Source organism: Manis javanica, chromosome 11, assembly GCF_040802235.1.
Source record: "Manis javanica isolate MJ-LG chromosome 11, MJ_LKY, whole genome shotgun sequence".
NCBI lineage: Eukaryota > Metazoa > Chordata > Mammalia > Pholidota > Manidae > Manis > Manis javanica.
This window is the reverse complement of record NC_133166.1, coordinates 26993623-27018774: the sequence shown is the minus strand read 5'-3', so window position 1 is coordinate 27018774 and position 25152 is coordinate 26993623. Positions and strand designations below refer to the sequence as shown.

Sequence of the window (25152 nt, the reverse complement as noted above, 5' to 3'; positions counted from 1 at the left end):
GAAGTGAACACACCCGTGTACCAGCATTCACCTCAGAAGTCCCTTCTGCCTCCTGCCAGTCAATGTTTTTCCAAAGGAAATCACTAACCTGACTTCTAATACCATAGTTCAGTTTTTCCTGGGTTTAGGCTTATATAAACTAAGCACCAGTTTTCCATCCTTTCCCTTATATTCTATTTATACTCATCTAATCATCAAGCCCTGGTCCTCTGCCTTTTAATGCCCATATGCCTATCTCTCTGCATCCTTACTTGGGCCTTATCAATCTGACCATGTATAAAATTCTTAATAGTTCTCTATTATTCCAAGGATAAAATCTAAACTCTTTAACATTGCCTACACAGCTCACTAGTACTTGACCTGTCTGTGCCTTCAGCCTCATCTCACAATGTTTCCCTTGCATGTTCTCTAGGTTCCAGATAAGGTGTGTTGATTGTGTTTCCGAGAGCACCTGCCGCAGGTTCATTCTTCCTTGACTTGGTATGTGCTGATCCTTTGGGTTGAAACTTCCATTTTTTTTTCTTTTTAAATACTTTTTATTTTGAATTAATTTTAGGCTTACAGAAAAGTTGCAAAAACAGTACAGAAAGTCCTTACCCATGTTCCCCTGTTATCGTCTTATATAACCAGAGTACAATGATCAAAACCAGGGAATTAACATTAGTGCAATGTTTTCAGTTAAACGACAGACTTTATCTGAAACTTCCATTTCTCTTAGTTATCTGACTCTTGCTTGTCTCTCAAGACTCTGCTCAGACATTTCCTACATGGAAGACTTCCCTAAGCTCCCTCGCCCTTCTTTCCCCTCATTTTCTGTACTCACAAATCATGCTAACTGCCCCTCCTTGATGGCACTTATCACGGTATGTTGGAACTGTCTGGCTAAAGGGCTGAGGTCCTGGAGGGCAGAGACCGGTTCTAATAGATCTGGAATCCTGCCTGACATGGAGGTGCATATTCCATGTTCGTTAAATGACTGAACAAACAAGTGTCCGAGGGATTACTGGGAAGCAGGTGTTGGGGGAGCAAAGGAAGAGCCGTCATTGCCGGTACTATACAAGTCAAGTGCGCAGGTGGATCAAAACTGAGCTAACTGGTTCGCAGTCAGCCGTCTCCCGCTCAGCTTTTCCGCAGGCGGCTCCTACCTACTCACTCCTCCCTTCAGATCTATCCTTTCGTGCTATCCCCGCCTGTTTCCTCGCTCACCCGTCCACTCCAAGCACCGCCCGGGACCCGTGGCCCCGCCCCACCACAGCTAATTCCTCAACTCCATCTCTCCCCTAAGCCCCTTCCTCTGAGCGTTCTCTTCCTCTTAAAGTCACTCAGTAGGTCCCGCCTTCTGCCCCCTGGTTCGACCTTTCCTCTTCAGGCTCCGCCTTCTTCCCCCTCCCCCCCGCTCCCTGGAGGTCTTTCCTTATGACACGCCGGAGTCCTCCAGAGGGGCGGGGTTTACAGACCGAGGGGGCGGAACCTGGGGGGGAAGAGGCGGTACTCCTCCGGCTGAAGTCTGTAGGCGACCCCGCCCCTGCGTTCGGCCGTTGCCAGGAAACAAGCATCGACGCTCCGGCTTTGGCCTGGCTCAGCCAATGAGCTGGCACGCTACTGCCCAGCGGCGCGTCGCTGGGCGGTTACGTGTGGTGCGCGGGGGCGCGGGTTGCGTGTGGCGCGGGGCGGGGCGCGGCTGGTGCGCCTGAGGAGTGATGGCGGAGGCCTGAACTCACCTAGCGTCGCCGCTGCGATCGGCCTGGTCAGGGTCGGGTTCTGTGAGTGAGCAGTGAGTTTGGGCTGGAGGGCTGGGGCTCAGGGGCTGGGGAGCGACGGCACCGGGTTTGGTGACTGAACTGATTTTGAGTGGACAGGTGAGGAGCTGGCATGTGATGAGGGGCCGGGCGTGAGTTTCCAAGGTAGAGGCGCAGGGTGAGAGCCTCGGGATGAACGGGTAAGCCAGCAGCTGGGCTGTGTGAGAGGTTGGGGTGCCTTCTGAGGGACCAAGGGGAAGGCACCTGTGAACAAGGTTTACTGAGGGGCTCGGTCACCTGTGGGCAGGGGTGAGGGACAGCCCTGGGACCAGGGGGAAGGGGAAGGGCTAACGCGGGAGCGTGCAGGCCGGTGGGGAAGTGGTGAGGGAGCTAAGGACGGGGGGGTGGGAGGAAGGAATGTGGTTGTGAGGCTTGGATAAGGCCGAGAGGTTGGTTCTGGAGTCTCCTTCCATGGACTGTCCTGCCTAGTGAGAGCAGTAGTTTTAGACTGAGTAGGAGAGCTTGAGGGAAGTGTCGTGCACCTGGCTCTACATATTTTGGAGGACAAAAAGGTATCGCAGAGCGATAGTAACAGTGATAATGAAGATCGGTTTTGAGGCTTAGTCTTCAACATAGTGATCACCTTAATCCTGTTCCCTCAAGTTCCTCCTTGGGACAGCCAACTTGAAGATGGTCCCGAGGGCGTGGAGGATTTTTGACTATTAGTATGTGTTCTCTACATCTTCTGGGTAACTTTCCGCCGCTGCCGCTCCTCACCTATGCTGAGCTGTGGGCCCCTGATGGTTGGCATCCATATTGAACTAACTAATTTCAGTTACCAATTCTACTTGCATGGAAGTCACGTGGTTCCTTACATAAAACACTATATTTAGGCTCCCAAAGAGGATAGTTTTTGTCATTTTCTTACAGTTAAAAAGAACAAACAAAAAGCCCAAAACTATGGAGGTAAATTTATGTGCATAACTGCTCACATTTAAAACAATACATGTTTGATGAGTTGATTTGCTGTAAGTGAACACCTGTGAAACATTACCACTCTCAAGAAACTGAACATTTATACCAGCCCCAAAAGATTTTTCTCGTCCTTTTGCAACTCATTTCTTTGCAATGACATGTTATTGGGTTCACTTTATGAGCATTTTACAGGGCCCCTTCTCTCTGCCACATGAAAAGTTTGGAAGTCCTAGAGAGCTGTGTTGGCACTCAGTGATAATGGTCACCTTCACACCACTAAATTTTCCTCTCTACTGACAGTCTTCCACTAGCCTAGAGACCTTCTGCAACCTCAGGAAGCATTAGGCCTTTCCCTTCCAGATTATTCTGAGAATTCGGGGCAATCCAAGTCCCCATCTGTTCCAGAGTCTCAGCCTCAGAACCACATATTCTGCCCCATGGTATGTTTTCATTACTTCTCTCTGGAGGTCAAGCAGGTTTTCATGCTGGTGGGATCCTTGGCAACCTGCCCAGAAGGTCAGAGCCCTACAGAACCTATATGTATCACAACAGGGTTTAGAGCAGTGATTTCTAAACACTAGGCCGAAGTTGGTGCCAGTTCATGATAGTTTTCATCCATCCCTTGTGGAAGGAGAGAAAGACAACATATGAAACGTAAGTTTTTTATAAAGATAAATTTATTCTGATTATCATTCCTATTTTGCTGTTAAAGTGCTCTTTCACTGATGAAATAATGGTGACAATTGGTGGTGGGTTTTTAAGAAATGGTCTTATTTGCCAAAATAAAAAGTAACAAACCTGTTTTTTAATTCTTTAAAAATTGTTTCTACAAAAATTGGTTTGTGAAATTTAGAGTGATGATGGTGTGGCTATTATGTTGAGGAAGCATGTGTTTATACAGCAATTCTATATAACTTCTGACACCTGAACAGCATTCATGCAATCTCAAGATTTTACTGGATTTACGTAGATACTTTGTGAACTAGGTAAGGGAAGGCATTGTTGGTTCATAGATGAGGAATCAAATTCAGAAACCAGAGGTCACATAGTTATAAAGTGGCAAAGCTGTACCCCAAATTTGGTCTCTTGAGAGTGAGCGTGACTTGGGGAAAGAAGGTTTGTAGTGAAGAGTGAAGATGGTGTGGACTAAATGTCACATGGTCTGTAGGAAGGGTTGTGGTGACAGAGAGGACATCATACTGGCAAAAAGCATTTTTTGTGATTTGTAATAATTTTATTTCCAGAAGGAATTAAAGAGTCTTTGAGGGTGACATAGGGATGAGAGCTCTGTTTAATATTGTGGCGGTGACATAGGGACAGGTATACATAATAGCTGGATCACATTGTGACAGTGCTAGGATTAAGTCAAGTTATCAGAGGGTTCTTAGGGACTGTCCAAAATCTTGGTTGTTTCAGAGAAAGCACTAGGTTTGATAAGCTTATTGTTTGCTGCACTGAACTCTGTTGAAATAGTAGTGCATTAAGTATAAGGAATTTTGACTTAGGACAGATACAGCTGGGTGGTATATCTGAAAAGATGAAATATGAGGATGATGCTGTAGAGATAGACACGTGTTTGGGGTGCTGTGTGCTACCATTTATACCATGTCTGCTATGTGCCCGGCACTATGCTAAAGTGCTGGGAGAACAAATCCATTCATTCATATATTTATTTACTTAATCATTCAGGAAATACGTCTTCAGCATATAGTTTGCCCTTGTGATGCTCACATTTTGTGATATACCAAGATAAATCAGACATGGTCTTCTGAGGTCTCAGGAATTCTCAGTCTGGTTGGGAGAAACAGATACATGAAAAGATAATTTCAATTTAGAGAATGTGAACTATAAAAATCCATCATAATGAGGTGATGCTTCTCTATCTAGTCTCAGTCTCTCCCTGTACTCCAGTCATGTGTATTCAGTGATTTACTGTGTATCTCCACAGAGAGCACAAAACTTAACATGCCCAAGAGGGAATTTGTTGTCTTTGCTCTGAAAGCTGGCTTTTGTACCATATGCTGTATTGCCATCCAGGCAGGACCTAAGTGTCATCTTACGTCCTTTCTGCTCCTTCACCTTTGGTATTTAATCAGTCACTAAAATCTTAATACAGTTCCTTCTAAAATATCTTCTCATCATCTCCACTGCTATGTCTTCACTGTTAAAACTTTAGTTTACTTCCTCATGTCTTATTTGGATTTTGCCCACCACCAACAGTCTCCTGCATTTAAACTTGTTCTTTTCTAGTCAATCCCTAGAATGATCATTCCAAAAATACAGATTTGATCATTGAACTCCTCTGCTTAAAAACGTTTCTCTCTTTGTGTTCTGTTAGGACAACATCCAAATGGTTTAGTATGGCACCATTTGGCCTCAGCTCACCTCTCCAGCCTCATCTCCTGCCACTCCCCAATCTGTGCTCTAGCTTGAATAAATTGTTCACAGTTCCCAAACAAATATGTTACTTTTTTGAGCCTTGGAATCTTTTTAATAGCTGCTGCTCTTACCAGGAATGCCTTTTCTTCTCTGCCCAGTGAACTTTGCTTATCCTTTAGGATCTAGTTCAGTTTTACCTCCTCTTTGGTATCTTCTTTGTCATCCTCACCCAGGAGGGGTGTAGATAACCATGTATGACATGGGAATTTGCTGTTATGAAAGGAAGTTACTGTGTGATTGGAGTTCATGTTGTGAATTACAAGGGCCCTGCTGGCATCAGGGGAGGAGAGTCCCTGCTAGAAGTAGAGGTGGTCCTAGGGAGAGGGGAGGGAGTGAGTTGGGACCATACACTGATAACCCATTTGTCTTATGCGTAGAGGCTGAAGGATAGTCAAACAAGAGGATATGTGTAAGCAGAGCTCTAGATTGATAGGCTCCTATAAGGTGGGTCCTTCCCCCCACCCCCCTTTTGTTTTCCTATGAGGTTTTAATCAGATCTTCCTCTTTCAGTATTTCATTTCATCCATGCTTCTTATGTCAGCAATCAATCATCTTGCCTAGGAAGAGAGAGAAACCCCAGGACTTTACTGGCCTGTTCTTGGAAGGTCATTTTCTCTGTCTGCTGTAGGTGTTTCAGGTGTATCCCTGCTTCCAGCCCCCTCCCTTTTTTGCCTCTCCCAGGTCAAAGGTTCACAGTGAGTCTGAGCCACTTCCTGCTCTGTGCCTGCTGTTCTGAGGTTGGTGGGACACCCTTCCTGACTGTGCTTGTAGGGCTGTGAATTGGGCCTTAAGGTGAGTGCCTTGACCTTGTCCCCTTGTGGGCCTGAAAGATCAGCTTCTGCTTCCTGTTTTCACCCTGTGGCTGAGCCTGAAGGTAAATCTGGGAACAGCTGTCTGCTTTTTTCCAGACTTTGCAGTGGAAGGAAAGGGCATGGTAATAGGATGGTGATTCCATTCTCTTCTTTTTCTTGTTCTGAGCTTTGCAGGGTTAACAGAGAGTGAGAAGTCTTAAGTAGGGGATGGGAATACCAACCTAGGTCCTTCTTTTTATGTTTTAGTGGTATGCAAAGAGGGCCCAGGTTGTGTTGGCTTTTTGCATTCTGCAATTGAATTCAGCCTGTTCCTTCTCTTTGAGGTCTTTGAAAAGAGGTGAATAGTGGGGAGGTGAGGAAAGGTCCTGGAGGCCAGTTGCCTTGGGGTCTCTGAGCAGCGCCATTTGTTGTTCAAGCAGTGGAGCAGAGGTGGGCACCCCAGTTGTATTGCAAGGTGGGAGCTGTTTTTTAATCTTTGAAATGTTTTCAACATATTAAGGCCTTACTTTGCTGAGACTGAATGCTTGGCCTTTCTTCAACTTAGCAGGGTATGAGTGTGAGGTGGAAATGAGGGTTGTGTTAGATCAGGTTAGCTCTCTCTTCTCAGTCAGAGATTAGGGTAACTTGATCAAACAGGACCAGGAGAGGGAAGGTGGAAAGGTAAACATCATTTACAGAGCACCTGCTTTATGCCTGGAGTGCTACATAAGTTAACCTATTTAATTCTGGAAACAGTAGCAATACTTATTTCCTTAGGAATTTATAGATGAAGAACCTGAGGCTCTCATATGTGAAGTGATTTATTTGAGGTCACATGGCTGGAAAATAGTGGACTGAGATTCCCACCTTTGTTTGAGGGACTGAGGAGCTCATGCTTTACCTACTGCTTTGTGTTGCTGTTATGTGACTTTGGGCCCTTTGTTTTCAGTCCTCAAATGGGATATGATTGAGAAAGCCACCTGTAACCAGTAATACCGTTGTTTCACTTAGGGTCCTTGTAGGTAGCAGATGGTACAAATCAGGTGTGTGAAGAATTTAATACATTTAATAAAGGGAATATTTATTTACAAAGGTTTGGGTACAATTTAAGTTAACTAACAAGGGGTAATTCAATACCCCATGGGCTAATAACAGTGAGAGGGCTAGTAACAGGGGAGGCTGCCTTCCAGCATTCTCAGCTGTTGGCTTTGCCTTCCCCGGCACATGCCTGTTTGGGACCATAGGTACCTGGTAAGACCTTAGGTACTTACCTTTTCCAGTGTACTGCTTCTGCCAATAGCTACTAGTTGGAGTGACTGTGTTTGATGGCTTTTAGGAAACCATGTTGGAAAGACTGGGCATCCATTCTGTGGCTCTCACTACCTTCTCACCCTTTTGCTTCTCCCCACCCTGACTCTCTGGTGATGGAGGGTTGGGTGGGTTGATGGTGGGAGAACATGTTAGCTTCCCTGTTTCAGATTTCAGATTTCCCTGAAGTGGCACCCATCCTTTATCTATTACTGTTTTCCTCCTTTCTCAGAGAAAGTGGTATACTTTTTCTCAGATTAATCCTGTACCTGATTTTTCTGTCATCCCCCTCTTATTTATACGTAATCTGTTACTTCCTTGCTATTTCTTTTCCTCACTTGACAAACACCTTGAGGCTCCCCATCCTGAATAAAACAAAAGCAAGCAATACAAACTCTCCCTTGATCCCCCACTCCCATCCCAGTTTCTTTAAGCTATTATCCTATTTTCATCCTCCATGTAACTAAATTTCCTGAATTTGCAGTTATACTTCGCTGACTCCTAGTCATGCTTTAACTACTTACTTTCCTAAGTTTGTCTAAAATTTGCTAAAACCGATTGACCATTTTCAATTCTTATCCTACTTAATTTCTCTGTAGACTGTACATTACAGGCAACTTTCAGTTTCTTGAAACTTCCTTTCCTTGATTTCTAGATTATTATCTCTTGGAGTTCTCCTTCTATTTCTGGATACCTTCACAGTCTTCACAGACTCTTTGTCCTCTGCTTTCCTGAACCCTGGTGTTCCCTAAGGTGTCACTCTTGGTCCTTTCATGGTCTGCTGATATCTTTGGGTGATTCCATCTCCTTCCATAGGCTCACCTACCACCTATCAGCTGGTGACTCCTGGATTTATATCTCTAGTCTTGATTTCACTCTTGAGCTCAATTATAATATTCCTATAGTTGACCCTTGAATAATGTGGGGATTAGGAATGCCAACCCATTGCAGTTGGAAATCTATATAAAATAACTTTTGACTCTCCAAAAACTTAACTGCTAGTAGCCTACTCTTGACTGGAAACCTTACTGATAATATTAATAGTTGATTGAAACGTATTTTATATCTTATATGCATTATATACTGTATTATTAGAGTAAGCTAGAGAAAAGAAAATGGTTTTTCAAATTGTTGCAGATGTCCAAAAATTTTTCCAATATAGTTACTGAAAAAAAATTCACATGTAAGTGGACCCACACAGTTCAAGCCAGTGTCGTTCAAGGGTCAACTATACTTGCTTTCTGGACATCATGGATATCCTGTAGGTGTCTCAAAGCTTCACATGTTCACAACTATCCTCTTCTTCTCTTCTAAAACATGGTTCCCTTTGTTATGTGTTCCTAGTCTGTTGGTGGCATTGTCTTCCTCTGTGTCTCCTATTCTTCATATTAGGGTCTTCTCTTATCCTCCATTCATTTGTCAGGTCTTGTTGCTTCTCCTTCATGGTTAAGTTAAATCTGGAGGCAGATTATCTGCATTTGCACCCCAGTCTTGCCACTTGCTAGCTGGCTCACTTTGACAATTTATTTAACTTTTCTAGGCTTTGATTTTCTCATGTAACAAATGGAAATAATAGTCCATCTTGGTTTAAATGAGAGGTTTAAATGTGAGGTTTAATGAGCCACTACATGTGCTTAGAACAAAGCCTGCTCATAGTAAGTGTGTGTTCAGTATATGTTAGCTATTACGATTATTTTTAATTCAGCATCCAGCTCCACAAGCATTTTTGAATAACACTGGGATTTCACAGAAGAATGAATGATTTCTTTTTTTGTCAAGGATCTTGCTAGTATTGGCAGCGATATTATGGGTGTAAATAATTTCAGTATCACATTAAGATATGCTAAGATACAGATGAATCTTAGATTTATCTCTGTTAATCCTGCTCTTAGCACATTAGTTCATACCATCCTTTTTTTTCTTTAATGGGCTATTGAAACCTGTTCTTATAAATTGTCCACTGCCATCTGTCTCTCACTGCTCCACCTTATACTGCTATCTGACATATTTTTAAAGGAAGATTTTGTCTTATTTCCTTGTTTAAAAATCTCCTTTGTCTCTAGGGTGTCAATAGATATAACCCAAATTCCTTAGCATGATATTCAGTGATATTTATAAACTTCATCCTCATTTACCCTTCAAATCAATATCCTATCTATCTTCTCTAAGTAGGCTGTCATTAAACCACAGCAATAGTCTATGCTTCAAGTTTCTTGTGCTCTTTCATAGTGCCGTATCTTTGTGTGTACTGTTTTTGATACTGTTTTCTCTCTGCTCTCTTAGTGGCCAGTATCTCATTGTTAAAAACTGAAGTCAGCTGTCCCCTCTTACAGTCTCCCAGGCAGTAGTTGCTTTCCCTCCTTGTCCCTGTGACACTTTTGTAAATACCTCTGTTTATGGTATTCATTGGAGTTTTTGTTTTTGCTTTTCCCCAACTGCTTTTATCCATCTTTGTATTTCCACTGCTTAATTAGCAGAGTGGCCAGTACTTTGTCAGTATGGATTGAGCAATGAAACGAGTGAGCCCAACCTGCTGTTAAGGACTGGCCCCATCCTTTGTAAGACTGCCTCCTGTTCTGCAGAAGGTTTCCTTCAGCATGGTTGTTACCTTCTTCCTTTTGTTTTGAGCAGGTAATGGTGAGAAAGAGTATCTGGGTGGAAGAGGATGGTGGTTAATATAACCCAAGTGCAAAGCGTGAAGCTGTTGCCAGGTTTCTGGGTTCCTTCAACCCTTGTTGAATATGAAGAGGAAGGACAACTGAACCACATCTTTCCTCTGAAGTTTTTACTCTTGTGAGAGACAATACTGCTGAGAGGGTGGGAGGTGTGATGGAGAAGGAACTGAGCCGCAGCCTAGGCCAATGGCTATTTTGGTACTTATTCCCTCTCCCTAGTGAGGCTGTTATGTCATTCTCCCCAGGAATGAGTGCTGGGTATATCTGACAGGAGTGGGATATGTGGGAGTGTGTGTATGGTAGTGTATCCATGTGTCCCTTGATGGAGTGAAAATTGTTCTGCCCTTTTGGTTGGCTCTGGATTTCCACCTAAGTATTCAGCCAGTTAGGGGTCTCTTTGCCCATCCTACTGAGGGGGCTTCTAGGGAGGGACCTGTGAAAGGTAGAAAAAAATTTCTTCCTCATCAATCCCAGAGGGCTGGAGTCAGATCAAGACTGGGTTTCTTGATTGTATGTTTATATATTTGTTCGTTCGTTCGTTCGTTTGTTCATTCATTCATTCATTCATTCATTCATTCATTCATTCATTCATTCACTTAAGCATTCATACATTCAACAAGTATTTATTGAGTCCCTAGGCACTGTTCTGTGTATTGAAGATACAACAGTTAACAAAACAGACAAACTCTGCCCTTAATGAGTTTACGTTCTAGTGGGGAAGATAGACAAATGAAAAGCAAATAAATATTTTTGGAGAGTGAAAACTGCTAAGAACAAAGGATCAGGAAGCTAGTGAGTGAAGGTGATAAGATGTGCTATTTAGATAGAATTAAGTCAGGCCTCTAGAGGAGATAGCATTTGAAAATAACTGAGTGATGCAAGCAGTGTGAAGATGTGGAGAAGAGCACTGCAGGCAGAGGGAACAGAAAGTAGTCAAGAAAGCAGGCCTTGAGTAAACAATGAGTGAGGAGGAGGCTGCCAGTAGGTTCTACCGATTAGATTATATAGTGCCTTAGAGGCCAAGGTAAGGGATTTGGGCTATTACTAGTGTGCTAGGAAATCACTGGAGGGTGTTCAGCAGAGGAGAGATGTAATATAATTTAGGTTTAAAAAACATCACTGTAGTTGCTGTGTGGAGAATAGACTCTCGGGGCAAGACTGGAAGCACGGAGACTGATTGGAAGCTACTGCAATGGTGAGGCATGTCTTGAGGGTATAGATGGTAGTGTTTGCTGATGAACTGAATATTGGAAGTAAGAACAAGAAGAAAGAAGGATAATGCTCAGGTTTTTGGCCTGAGCATGTAGGTGAGTGTTGGTATCATTGAGATGGAGAAGGCTGGGGGGAATAATGGGTTTGGTGGTAAAAATGAGTGCTGTTTTAGACATGTTAAGTTTAAGATGCTGACTGTGTGTGCATGTGTGTGGAGTTTTCAGTGGAGTGGTGGTTCTGAGTTCTTCCTGCTGGGGAGTGGAGAGAGGCAAACTTCTGTTAATCTCTTCCGCTCTCACTCTTTGAATTAGGTTTGCAAGTCTGGACTGGGCAGTGACCTCTGGGCTCGCCACTCCAGCCTGGTGTATATCCTCTGGCTCCATGGCCAACTACTGGCTCCTACAGACCGGATGAAGCAGACTAGAGACACAAGTGGAGAAAGCCTCCAGCTGGCAATTTCTCAGAGTGTAGTCCTCTGGCTGCTGGCCGGGCCCAGCCTGCCTCATGGAGAGGATGAACTGGCTAAGCAGACTGGCCTCCCGAGGTCCTGGGCACCGTGTACCTCAAGGGGCTAGTCTGCAGACCCCTGTCATGGCTGATCCTGAGACCTGCCTCATGGTCTTCAAGAATCACTGGTCGCAGGTAGGAGTCTATAAGCCAAAAGGGCCTAGTCTACTGGTTGCCTGCTCCTTGCCTTTGTGTTCTCTCACCATCCCATTTAGTTACCTTGTCATCTTAGATTCCTTCTATCTTCTGTCATTTCTCCCGAGGTGGTGCGAATCCTGGAGCGGCAAGGCCCTCGGGCAGCTCCTGGGGGTGCAGATGATCTCAGTGCTGTGTGCAACCACACTTATCAGATGCTGACACTTCTGGCAGAGGATCGTGCAGTCCCCTCAGCCCCCACAGCCCCTGGGCCCCTGCTGGAGTTTGCACTGCGCGAGGATCTGCTAACCCGTTTGTTGGCATGGCAGCTTCAGTGGGATGACTTTGGGGATGGGGTTGAGGAACGGCGGGCTGAGCAACTGAAACTATTTGAGATGCTAGTGAGTGAAGCTCGCCAGCCGCTGTTGAGGCATGGTCCAGTTCGTGAGGCTCTGCTGACCTTGCTGGATGCCTGTGGCTGCCCTGTGCCCAGTAGCCCAGCACTGGATGAAGGCCTGGTGCTACTTCTCAGCCAGCTGTGTGTGTGTCTGGCCCGGGAGCCTTCATTGCTCGAGCTCTTCCTGCAGCCACCTCCTGAGCCTGGAGCTGCCCCCCGTCTTCTCCTCTTTTCTCGCCTTGTCCCCTTCGTCCATCGAGAGGGCACCCTGGGCCAGCAGGCCCGTGATGCCCTACTCTTGCTCATGGCTCTGTCAGCTGGGAGCCCCACTGTGGGCCGCTACATCGCAGATCACTCTTACTTCTGTCCGGTCAGCACCTCCTGGGGTGGGGGTAGGGTAGGGTATGGTGTGTAGATACTGGGTAGCACCTTGCTATCAAGGAGATATGGATGGGCTGTATACCAGCACCCTGTCCTTCAGGAAGTAGGCCCCTGGGTTTGAAAGCAGTACCTGGAGTTAGGGTGGGGATAAAGATGGGCTCAGGTGGGTATGGCAGGTACTAAGGCTTTTCATGGGTCAGTGTCCCAGGTGATGTCCTGGCACGTTGAATAACTAACTTTCTGCTCAGGTAATACCTCTTTCCCCTACTCCCATCAAAATTCTGGGTTAATAGCTCCCCTGTGCCCCTTTTCTGTATTGTCTGAGCCTTTGGTAACCTATCCTTGGGGATGGCCCTCAGGTGCTGGCCACAGGGTTGAGTGCCCTGTACTCCTCGCTGCCTCGAAAGATTGAGGTTCCAGGGGATGATTGGCACTGCCTGCGACGGGAGGACTGGCTGGGAGTGCCAGCCCTTGCACTCTTCATGAGTTCCCTTGAGTTCTGCAATGCAGTCATTCAGGTGGGACTGGGGTTTGCAGGAGGTCTGGTCAAAGGGGGTGCATTCCCTGGAGTTCTGCTCTTTTGTCATTTTGGGGTTGGGGGCCCTACTGGTATTGTACCATTCATTCTACTCCCTTCCATACAGTGGTCCCCCTCAGAACCCTCCTTCCTCTCTCTTGCATCCCTACAGGTGGCTCACCCTCTGGTACAGAAGCAATTAGTTGATTATATCCATAATGGATTTCTGGTTCCTGTCATGGGCCCTGCCCTGCACAAGGTGAGAGTCATGGATGGCAAGGCAGATTAGGGGATCAGGCTGAGGGGTGGTAACCTCACTGCTAGAACCAGTGTGGGGAGGCAGTGGTCTGGGTACTCTTCCCTTTTTCCTTGTCTGCTCCTGGTTCCTCCTTGGAATTAAGAGAAAATGACTCGTTGTATGTGCAGAGAAGCCGTAAATACTGCCCCTTCCTTTATTCTAGACCTCTGTGGAGGAGATGATTGCCAGTACTGCCTATCTGGAGCTTTTCCTACGGAGTATATCAGAGCCTGCCCTGCTCCGAACTTTTCTGCGATTCTTGCTGTTGCACCGGCATGACACCCACACCATCCTTGACACCCTTGTTGCCCGTATTGGCAGCAACTCCCGGGTATGACCCTTACCTCTATCTTGGCTTACCAGGGTGAGCTGTCTTCTCTCTCTGACCTCTGTTCTGGGAGGGTTTCCTGCCCTTTTTGGTTTTTGTCTCCAGCAGTCATTTCAAACTTAGGTGGCATTTGCTTTCTAATATTAAACTTTTAACCATTTTGGTTACAGATTTTAGTATTTTAATCTACTCCTCTGCTTTTGTAATACATGAATCTAGAGCACAGTTACCTTCTCTGGCTGACTTGGGCTGTTCTTCATGACTGTAGGTTTTGCCATTGTGCTCTACTGGTAATGTAACATTGGCCTGAGGTTCTCTGCAGTTGTGTATTGCTCTGTGGCCTGTGTGGGAGACACTAGATCACTTGTTGCGGTTTCGTATCTGCTTTGATAGGTGACCCAGTGGCTGCTGGTATGCTTGCCTTTTCTCCCTCTTGTATTTGCTGCATTTGAACTGCTGTGACCTGGGGCACCCATCCATCCACCCACCCACCTACTTACATACCTTCGTTCTGAACATTTTTACTCAGTGTTTACTATGTGCTGTACTATTTTCTGGTACTGAGAACCTAATGGTAAATGAGATAGACATGGTTGCTGAATTCATGGAGCTTCCTTTAGAGAGGAGGTAAACAAGCAAACATGTTAATAAAATAATTGAAAATTTGGTCATTGCTATGAGAAAACCAAACAGCATGCTTAGAAAATAATTGGGTGGTCAAAAAAAAAAACTGAGGTAGTGACATTGAGCCGAGACCTAAAGATTATGAGGGATTTAAGTCTGTTGAAGAACAAGTGGAAGAACATTATAGGCAGAGGGTGCAACTGCTAAGGACATCAAATGGGGCCTAACTTAATGTAGTTGAGGAAAGAAGGACCACTGTGGCTGGAGGCATAGTGAGCAAGGAGCAGGTAGGAGGGAAATCAGAGTAGAGAATGGGCAGGGTTCAGATCGTGCATGGCCTTGTATACCATGGTAAGAAGTTTGGACTTTAACCAATAGAAATGTAAATACCATAGGAGTAAGTAGTTTCCAAGTAATAAAGATCTGAAGTTTTTCTAGGGGACTAAAGCATTAGTTTAGCCATGGACTTTATGGCATTTAGTTTGGTTCTGGAACCATTTTTGTTTCCTCCTTCTATTACAAATAATTGAAGGTCCCTGGGTCCTTGTGTTTAAAATCAAATTTCTTGGATCACTAAGGGTTCTAGAAAACTTTCTAGGTAATTGAGGTACCTGGTAGTTGGCTTCCAGGTAGGTAAGGTTTCTGGATAGCTATGTTTTCTTTTTTTTTTTGAGATTTTTTTATTAAAATTTTTTTTTTATTAAGGTATGATTGATATACACTCTTATGAAGGTTTCACATGAAAAAACAGTGTTACTACATTTACCCATATTATCAAGTCCCCACCCATTCCTCAATGCAGTCACTCCATCAGTGCAGCAAGCTGCCAGAGATCCACTATGTTGGATAGCTATGTTTTCTATAGGAGATGTTTCTGTATAACTAAGTTGGGGTATGATGAGATATTCCAGGCTGACTCTGATTAGACCAGTGTTTCTGAATCAGGCGTATACTTCAGAATTTGAAAATGATGACAGCTATGATGGATTCTAGGCTCTGCTGTAGATCTCTCGTATTATAATCTTTGGGCGTAGGTCCAGAACATGTGTATTTTTATAATGTTCCAAAAAGTAATTATGATACATGCCTTGGATTAAGAACTATTGCTGAAAACAAGTAGGGAATAGATGTTAAGGCTTTAATTTTAAAAAGATACGAAAGGAGTTCTTTTCTCACTATGCCCAGGTAAGAACATGGTCTTATATCTCTTTGCCTCATGGACTGTCCTATTCATGTTTTGGGACAGTTGATTTCCTTCTTGAGGTTGATTTTTTTTCCTGTGTTGTGCACTATCCATCTTGCTTTTGTCTTAATCTTCTTTGATTCTCCCTCATTATTTTTTTAGCATTTATTTCTGTTAATTTTGTATTTGGTCCTTTGGTCTCACACACCATGTTCTTGGGCTATTTCTTCCTGATTCCTGGTTCTTGGAGGAACCAGATCTCTAATTTCAGGATGCCTGTATTGGATGTGTAGTCACTTTCCTTTCCACTCTTTGTCTGTTTTAGGCTTGATTTTGAATTTCTTTTGCCTGGCTTTTTGCTTAAAGTGAATCATGCTGGCTAACCAGTCTCTGTGCCTGACAATCTGTATTAGTTTCCTATAGCTGTCATAATAAATTACTACAAGCGTACTACCTTAAAACAAAAATATATTAACTACAGTTCTTTATGTCATATGTCATGGATCCCACCAGACTGAAATCAAAATGTCAGTGGAGCTCCTTTCTGGAGGCCCTAGGAGTGGCTGTGTTTCCTTGATCATTAGGATTGTTGGTGGGTTGTTTCATAGGACTGAGATTGCCGTTTTCTTGCTGGCCGTAAGTTGAGGATTCTTCCCAGCTCCTAGAGGCCAATCAGATTCCTTGGCTTATGGTCCCTTCATCTTCAAAGCCATACATCGTGGATTGAGTCCCTCTCATGCTTCACATCAGTCTTCCTTCTTGTTTTTGACCCAGCTGGAAAAAGTTCTCTGCTTTTAAGTACTTGTGATCTGATTGGGCTTACCTGGATAATCCAGGATACTCTCACTCTCTCAAATTCTGTAACCTAACCTTAATTGTACCTTCAAAGTATCTTTTGCCCCACAAGGTAAAATATTTGCAGATTTGGGAGATTAGGAATTGGACATCTTTGGGGTGCTATTTTTCCACCTGCCACACAACTTTTGAGGAAGTCTGAGTGTTTGCATTGCTAGTTAAAATGGCCATTTAGAATAAACCTCCTGAACATCCATGCTGTCCAAAATGGTATCCATGGATTCGCCACTGTGGTTGGCTTTTGATTCTCCCATAGTCAATTAGCAAATGATGAGCACCTGTACTGTGCAGGTAGTATTCTAAACTAAGCTCTGGTAGTTGCCTTTGGGGGGCCCAGGGTGCATTTGCCATAAGGGAAGTACAGAGAAGGTGCTTGTGGGGATGCAGAGGAGTGGGGAGAGCCTACCTATGTGTGTTCTCTCTGCCCAGCCAGAGACCACTACCCTTTTTACTTTTCTAAAACAGAAGGTTTTCCTTATTCCGGACACACCTAGTTTTTCCTTTTCCTGTCAGCTGCCCTTGAGCTTTTCTTTATCCTACCTCCTGAGAGAGACTGATGTTGGCAGGTGACACAGCGCCCCATTCACAGCCCCACCCACTTCCCAGCTGGGCTGCAGCAGATCCCCTCTGGCTCTTTGTTGGTAGGCCTATACCCTTCCTGTGCTGTTGCCCTCTCTGCAGAGGACATTCACTTAGTCTGTCACTTACTCATTTCAGTATTTCCTAGGGTCTCTTTTTATGGTAGTCATTCCATTTAAGTATTGCTGGAGTCTGTGCTAATGAGTACATATAGCCAATCTGTTGACATCTGTATGGTTTGTAGAAATACACTGAACCTGACACATGGTTCAGTCCTGTCTGTTAATAGCAAAGTCTTTCCTACAAAGGTTGTGTGATAATTTGTTTAATACTTGAATAACTGTTATGTGCCAGACCTTGTGCACTGTTCTCTGGGAGTGGTTGGTTGGGCCTGGGGCTGTGGGGTGGGTGGTTCCCATTGGGTAAATGGAGGGTAGTGAGCTCTTACGGTGACTCCCTCCCTCCTCCCCCACCCCCCAGCTCTGCATGGTCTCTCTGAGTCTCTTCAGGACCCTCCTGAATCTCAGTTGTGAGGATGTCCTGCTGCAGCTGGTTCTCAGGTACCTGTTGGGGCAGGGCTGAGGGATGGCTGGTCTGGAACTCCCCAGGGCCCTCAGGGCTTGTGCATTGCTGGGGCCATGGGCAGTGCTGGGGTTGTTAATGAGTTTTCTCTTGGAGCCTGGCTTAGCCATGTAGCTCCATTGGCCTGATGTTTTCCCAAGTCCTGTCCTTCCTTCCTGATCTATTCTGTGTCCCTTTTCTGCTGTCATGTCCAGGTATCTTGTCCCTTGTAACCATGTGATGCTGAGCCAGAAGCCAGCTGTGCGCGATGTGGACCTATATGGACGAGCAGCGGACAAGTTTCTATCCCTAATCCCACGTTGTTGTCGGCACCATGCCCCCAGCCCACCCCGTCCAGAGCATGCCTCGTGGGCACGAGGTGGGCCTACCAGAGAGGCAGGGAGAAGGGAGGACACCACGGGTATGGCCTGGGTTCTGGGGAAGCCTAGCAAGAAGGTGGGGTTAGGGTGGGAGGAGGGAGGTGGCCATGAGTGTCACTCAATCTCTTGGGAGGTTGATGAGGGGTCTTGCAGGCTGGCTTTTTACTCCATCAAAGGAATTGTAGCTTCTGAGTAAAGCTGCTTGTCTTCTTCATTCCAGTCCTGTACTTTTCCTGTTTCCATTGTTTCTTTGGTGTTGGTGGTAATGAGGGGGCGTTGTGGATGACAAAAAGCTTTATTTGGAGGCTGGGGAGTCAGCTGTCTGAAATGGTCCCATGTTTTAGCTACTCCATTGCTTTCTCTCTCAGTCTCCCCAGGTGTCTTACCCCTCTTCCTGTACCTCTGTCTCTTTGATCTCTCAACGTTTTTTCCCCTTTACAGGCCCTGGAAGCCCCAGTGTTGATTCTTCTTCTGTGGTGACAGTGCCCCGGCCGTCCACGCCATCTCGTCTGGCCCTCTTCCTCAGACAGCAGAGCCTGGGCGGCTCTGAGTCTCCAACCCCAGCCCCTCGCTCACCAGGGCTTGCTGCATCCCCAGCCTCCAGCCCTGGCCGATGGCCCAGCCCTATGGAGGAGCCTGGTGAGCTGGAAGACAATTACCTGGAGTATCTGCGTGAGGCGCGTCGTGGTGTGGACCGCTGTGTCCGAGCCTGCCGTACCTGGTCTGCCCCCTATGATGGCGAGCGGCCCCCTCCTGAGCCCAGTCCTGTTGGCTCCCGGACTAAGAAACGCAGCCTGTTAACTGAGGAGGACAGGGACAATGTGGGAGATGGGGAGGAGGAAGAGCTGGGGGTTGGGGGGCTTGCTGGGGGTGCAGGGGAGGGCCCCGGCCACCTGCCCCCTCTCCAGCTCAATGGGGTGCCAGGACTGTGGCCTGAAGGGGCCAAGAAGGTTTGTCGGGTGCCACAGGGGGGAGCTGGGGAACTGCTAGAGGGTGTCTCTGAGGGCATGGCAGGACTAGAGGGCTTTGGGCAGGAGCTCCGTGAGCTGGAGGTGGCATTGAGCAATGGTGGGGCTAGCTCAGAGCCCCCCCTTGAGCCTCCGCTACCTCTTGAGGAGGAGGAGGCCTTTGAGAGTTTCACTTGTCCCCCTGAGCCCCCTGGCCCCTTCCTCAGCAGCCCTTTGAGGACTCTCAACCAGCTGCCAAGCCAGCCTTTCACTGGTAAGCTATTCAGCCTAGGCCTTCTCCTTTGTGTAGTCTTTGCATGTTCTCAACATGTTTGTGCTGATTTCTGAGACTTCTTGGCTATGTCATTTCTGTGTACTTGCCTCGCTCCTTACCATTTTGCTTGGGTCCCATCCAGATACATACCATATCATACTTGTGTCTCTATGTCTTCCATGCTTGTGCTGGTTTGAGTATTGACTTATGTCTGAGCCTTATATGTCTGTCCTATATGCATGTTCTTCCTTTTACCCAGTCTGGGCATTTTGGGATTTGTGATCAGGATATTCTGTGTTTGGTGTTGCCTGGTGAATCGCAGCAGCATACCTGAACCATGTGGAAGACACACGTGATGTCCTGCATGTGAGGCACCTGTAAACCAGGCTGTTCCCACCAGTATGTCCGTCTGGGTGCTGGGCCTCCTGTCAACTCTTGTGTGGCCCAGGGTCAGTTCTGGTATTCTTCCTCTTCTCAGCCCTGGCTTCCTTTCTCCAGCTGCTTCAGAGACTCAGTTTCTCCTGTTCCCCATCCTTGTGCCATGACAACCTAGTAAAATGTTCTTAAAGATTTACAGTTAGTAGTAAGGAATGAAGCAGATAGAGTGAGGCAGATACACCATTGACAGCAAAGACAAAGCATGGCCTTGAGCTGCCTGGTCTCCCTGGAAGACCCTGGAGCTAGACCTGACTTGAGTCATTGGGCTAACTCCTCTTTGTTTTTGTTTGAGAGCAAGCTCTACCCAGCCCAGCCCTCATCTACCTGTCACCTTTACTCCACATCCTGTGCTGGAGAAAAAGAAACAAAGAAAACCCTCCTCTGGGAAGCAGTGTAGTCCTTTGGACGAGACATACCTTGAGTTAGTGTCCCATCTGTGTCATTGGTGCATGTAAATCACTTACTATGATGCTGGTACATTGGGAGAACTCAACACACAGTAACTTTGAACAGGATTATCATCTCGGGTGCATAGCAGTTACAAGTTGACCAGGGCAACCACCCATCTTCTTGTGGTTTGTAGTCAGGTGAATCATACCTTGATTAGTACTTATCCTAACTTGGCCTGGGATATGCTGCCAGTCTGCTGGCACAGCATTCAGGGCTTCTGTTTTGATCATGACAACAACTCCTTGCAGACTACAGAAAATGCATCTTTCCATTTATATAGGCTTTGTTCCTTCCAACTCAGCACCACTAGAAGGTGGTATGCAGGTGTTACCACATTCTTTGCATTAATTGAAACTGTACTTTTTCTCTGTAAATTCATTGGAGTTTTTAAAATTTTCTCTTGCAAGGAAGCCCCAGGAAATGAGAGGAACAGGACAAAGTTGTGGGGAGCTTAGGTCCCTGTTAAGCTAGAGTTGTTTTGGAGCTCAGGCTAGTCATGTGCATCTGGAGTAGAGAATGTTCTAGGATCTTTCTTAGGATTCACTGTCTCTTTCCCTTTGTTGTTCTTCTCATTGCATAGTGAGCTCTCAGGTATACTACTTTCCCCCACCAATCCTTGATCAGACATACTGTGGTGGTTCTAGCATCCTCGTGCTGCTGATCTGGCTCAGGTGAGGCCAGATTGTCCAGTAGCTCATTCTGATTCCTTCTGTTACCTTCTTTCGCACCAGAGAGCCTGCCCTGAATCAGTTTTCTCTTTGTTCTACAGATTCTCTTCCACCTTCTTGGTTCCCTGCTTCTGAACAGAGCTGATTTCTTTTTTTGGTCCTCCCAAGATTCCTCCCCAGATTCCTCCCCAGCTTTAGCATGGCCCATGTAGCCACCTTTGCCTTTGCTGTGTTTCCTTCTTGCTGTCTTTCTGATGCAGGTCTAGTGTTTCCCTCTCTCTTGTGTGTAGCCTGATTCTTCTTTTGGTCCTAATAACTTTCTTGTTCTTTCTTCTATTGTGCCTTTTGAGTGAAGATTTTTAAAAAGCTGAGGAATATTTTAGCTATGTAGCTTATAGTTATTATTGAATACTTAGAATTTGCTAGATTTTGGGCTAAATGCTTTATAAGAGTATCTGGATCCTCTTAATAACCTTTTGAGGTGGGTATGTTTTCTTATTTTACCAAGTAGGAAACTATGCTTGGAGAGTTTTAATCCGTCTGATAAATTAGTAAAGCTGAAAATTGAAGCCAGGTCTGTGTGACTCCAGAGCCTACTGTCTGGCTCTTCAGCACGAGTTTAGAGCTGGCATCTGGACCCTTGTGGGCCCATGTGGTGTTTGCCATTTTATCTCCTCCAGAATAGATGGTCACAGGATATTTAAACATATCCAGAGACTAACAGAAATGATTCTCATCTAGTGGGGGGAATCTCTTGTTCTTGGGAGGAATGCGTGCTATGTGCATTGTGTTCAGGTCTTGTATCCTTGTGCCCACCCCTCAGGCCCCTTCATGGCTGTGCTCTTTGCCAAACTTGAGAATATGCTGCAGAACTCCGTCTATGTCAACTTCCTGCTGACGGGGCTGGTGGCCCAGCTGGCCTGTCACCCCCAGCCCCTGCTCCGCTCTTTCCTGCTCAACACCAACATGGTCTTCCAGCCCAGTGTCAAGTCCCTGCTGCAGGTGTGCGATGCATGCATGCATGGGTGCGTCCAGGCTCCATGGTGGGCCAGGCCCGCAGCTGGAGTGGCCCTGAGGGGGGCTGGGAACAGGCCCAGTGGGACTAGAAAGGACTTTGTCAGTTTAGAGCTGCTCAGGCATGTCATGAAGTTGTGCTTCATAGGTGCTGGGCTCTGTGAAGAATAAGATCGAGAGCTTTGCCGCCTCCCAGGAGGACTTCCCAGCACTGCTATCCAAAGCCAAGAAGTACCTCATTGCCCGTAGCAAGTTGGACTGGGCTGAGGGCCCTGCAGCAGGACCTGCCTCTCGCCGCTCTGATCCCCTAGGTGAGGTATACTCCACACCCATTTTCCCACCCTCCACAGGCAGCTCATTAGCCCAGGTTAATTGAGCTGTTATTAAAGTTGAGGCTTTGTGTTGGGAACCGGGAAAAATGAGTCTGGATGCTTGTCTTTAAGCTTCTGGTTAGAAGATAAAACATAGTTTTGTGCACTTAAGAGCCAAATCAGCAGTTCCAGCAAAAACTGCTCTAGGAGTTGGAGGTAGGCAAGGGCACAGAGTACACTCTAGGTTGAGATATTGTCACAGCTTGGTAAAAGATGTAGCATTTGACATGGGCCTTGAGAGATGGGTAGGAATTAGATAGGCAAAGAGTGGAATGGCTTTATCCTTTTGTTCAGGGGACAGCATGAACTATTTAGTTGTAGCAGGAGAGTTAGAAAGTGGTAAGACAGTTGGTAGTAAGGCTGGCCAGAGCAGAAGTTTCTCAGAGTATATGCTGTGCTGGGTAGAAGTTGTGATCTTTTAGTCAGTGAGAAACCATTGGAACAACTTAGATTTGAGAGTGGAGAGATAAGTATGTTAGTTCACTTGCTAGGTGAGTTGGAGCTAGGAGAAAATGCAGTCAGGAAAACAGTCAGGAGGCTTCTGTAGTAATGCAGATTGACCTTTAAAGCTTGAATTAGAACAGTAGACACAGAACAGAAGGATCTGTTAAGGTGAAAATAGCAAGGAAGTATTGGTAGGATTTGGTGAGTGGTTGTAGGGTAAAAGAAGGAAGAATTAAATATGGCCATGCAGTTCTAGATCTCGATCTTTTGTCAGCAAGTATCTGAGCACTTGCCAATGTGGTAGGCACTGTCTTTGGTATAGAGGACTCAGGGAGGTACAAGACGAGATCTCAGCTTTCAAAAAGCTGATAGTCTAGAGAGAGCAGAGAGAGGAATATCATAACTGAGGGAACAAGATCCCAAAAGTGGTGGAAGTAGTGCGACCCAGAGCACCAGGAAAGGATTAGCTTTGAACAAGGTGGGTTTTTTCCCCTAAAACCCTTTGAGGCAGATGAGGAAATAAGTACCAGTGCAGTATGGAGAGGAAGGTTAGGGAATTGAAGTCATCCTTTATTTGCTAATCGAAGTAGGAGGCAAATAAGATGCTGAGAACAAGTGGGCAGGAATACTATGGGGGCTTAGGGAGAAAACTATAGGGACTGGGATGAGCATACCAGGAGAGTTATGATACAGCTCTGAAGACTCAGCTCAGGTTCCTCAGCATGATTTCCTCGGGTCCAGTACTGTGACTGTTCTTGCTTCCGCAGTCCCTTACTGTGTTCACTGTGGAGGACCCAGCAATCCAAATATAAATAAGATGGAGGCTATGCTCTTAAGATAGAGGCTTAAGCTCACAGACTAGTGTATGAAGTAGAAGGCCTGTGAACAAGTTACTACAATGTGATGTGATAAGGGTAGTAACATGGGAAGTCATTGGAGGGAAAATCAGAGAAGGTTTGCCAGAGAGGTGGGGCTAGTGAAATTAAGCCAAGGATAAAAACAGTGGGGTGAGCAGAATTAAGGCAGAGGGAACTGTAGAAGCATGGAAGAGCCTGGAGGGTTTCAGGAAGAGCAGAGAGGTATGTATGCAAAAGGATGGTGGGTGTACAGAGTTTTGAGAAGAGGTTGGAGGAGGTATAGTGAGCCTGGTTGCGAAGGGTTCTGAGTGCCAAATAGATGCCAAGCACCTCTCTGTAGTAGTACGTAGAGGTAGAGAATGGGAACCATAATATGAGCTGCTGACTAGATCCCTGGAGTCTAGGTTATAGATGTTGGACATAGATCCAGAGCCAGGAATCCAGGCAGCAAATTAGAGGAGGAAGGTCAATATTTTAAATGATTCACTTGAGTTTAAGCTGACATTAAGTTGTCTGGCCACAACCAGTGGGAAGGTGACCAGTGGGAAGTGGTGGCATAGGAGAGTAGACCTTGGAGTACCAGAGTGGGAGAGAAGTGATAAAGTCCTTAAACTATGATTGAATATATAGTCCATGCAGGTACTGAAGGAGCACAGGATATGGGTCAGGTGTTAGAGATAGATGGAGGGAAGGTGGAAGTGGTAACTCTAGTTCAGGAGGGTGACGGAAAGCATGAAGTAAGGACTGGGGAGAAATAGCTTGGTAGAGTAGTGACTGGGGAGGAGTACTAAGAGAATCCCGCAGGGTGAGGGGCCACAGCGAAGGAAGGGGTCTTGGCGGGGAAGGAAGTGGCTGGAGTGTTAACTGAGAAGACTGAGGATGATGGCTGGGTGGGTGGTGAGGCTGGATAGGGGGAAGAAGCTGGGCAGGCAGCGTTTTGGTGTTAGCATCGAGAAGTCCATGAACCAAGTGGGTGGGAAAATCTCCCCCAGACCAAGGGCGTTCTCCTGACCCAGCACCCTCACGATACCCCTGTTTATTCCTAGTGAAGAGCCGGAGGCCATCCTTGGGGGAGTTGCTCCTGCGACACGCACACAGTCCAACCAGGGCCCGGCAGGTGGCACAGTTGGTTCTTCAGCCTGGGAGAGACAGCACGGGCCTTGGCCTAGGTGGGGGCTCCCCTGGGGCTTCAACTCCAGTTCTGCCCCCCCGGGGTGGGGCCCCTGAACATCAAGGTGAGGCTCTGCGAGTCAAGAATGCCGTCTACTGTGCAGTCATTTTCCCCGAGTTTCTCAAGGAGTTGGCTGCCATCTCCCAGGCCCATGCTGTCACCTCGCCTTTCCTGTTGGATACTTCAGAGGAGGGCTCTGGCCTTCCCATCTCAGGCTTCGGGCCCCTCAGTCCTTAACTTTGTTCCATGGACAATCATGGCCTTGAGTGGCCTGGCTGGGGCCTGGGTGCAGGCTCCTTTTTATGTTTGGAGGTGGTGGCAAGAAGACTTTTTAATTTATTTCCGATGAATGTTTTATGGAGAACTTGTTGCAATATGTATAAAAGGGAAATCTCTATTCTGTGCTCATTCTTCTTTCCACCCCTTTTTCTATGAGGCTGGGGCCCCAAGAAGGTTGTACATAGGTGGGGAGGTGGTTGGAGTATTTTCTGTCTGGTGATGACATTGATGCTTAGGTTTCAAGGTGCTTCTTAACCCTTAGAGGGTGAGGGGTCATGAAGCCTAGGGAAAAAGTAGGGACTCTCCTTCTTTAGACCCCAGAAGGAAGAAACAGTATGGGCTCAGGATGGTTTGG

At 46.1% G+C, this 25152-nt stretch overlaps 1 protein-coding gene across 6 annotated transcripts; it reads left to right on the top strand.

The window, feature by feature from the left end:
* Positions 1-1664: 1664 nt before the first annotated feature.
* Positions 1665-24915, top strand: FHIP1B (FHF complex subunit HOOK interacting protein 1B). 6 transcript variants are annotated; one of them, XR_001854082.3, is made up of 12 exons: positions 1665-1774; positions 11451-11781; positions 11910-12548; positions 12919-13077; positions 13249-13335; positions 13538-13705; positions 17424-17503; positions 17720-17925; positions 18326-19105; positions 21485-21686; positions 21824-21986; positions 24394-24589. XR_001854082.3 is itself a non-coding variant. In XM_017666883.3 (12 exons), exons 2-12 carry the CDS (start codon positions 11644-11646, stop codon positions 24753-24755), a joined length of 2919 nt encoding a protein of 972 aa, XP_017522372.3. In that variant the 5' UTR covers positions 1665-1774; positions 11451-11643; the 3' UTR covers positions 24756-24915. The 6 variants fall into 6 exon arrangements, 5 of the variants coding, with proteins under 5 accessions (XP_017522372.3, XP_017522373.3, XP_017522368.3 ...); XM_017666883.3 differs by having other exon boundaries at positions 17720-17883; positions 21485-21663; positions 24394-24915; XM_017666884.3 differs by having other exon boundaries at positions 18326-18523; positions 21485-21663; positions 24394-24915.
* Positions 24916-25152: the final 237 nt, after the last annotated feature.

Bases quoted from the DNA above. Each gene is read 5' to 3' on its own strand.
- FHIP1B (XM_017666879.3), top strand. From the start codon at position 11,644: ATGGAGAGGATGAACTGGCTAAGCAGACTGGCCTCCCGAGGTCCTGGG. The intron at 13,078-13,248 runs GTGGGACTGGGG...GCATCCCTACAG, and splicing joins TCTGCAATGCAGTCATTCAG to GTGGCTCACCCTCTGGTACA. The intron at 21,664-21,823 runs GTGTGCGATGCA...TGTGCTTCATAG, and splicing joins GTGTCAAGTCCCTGCTGCAG to GTGCTGGGCTCTGTGAAGAA.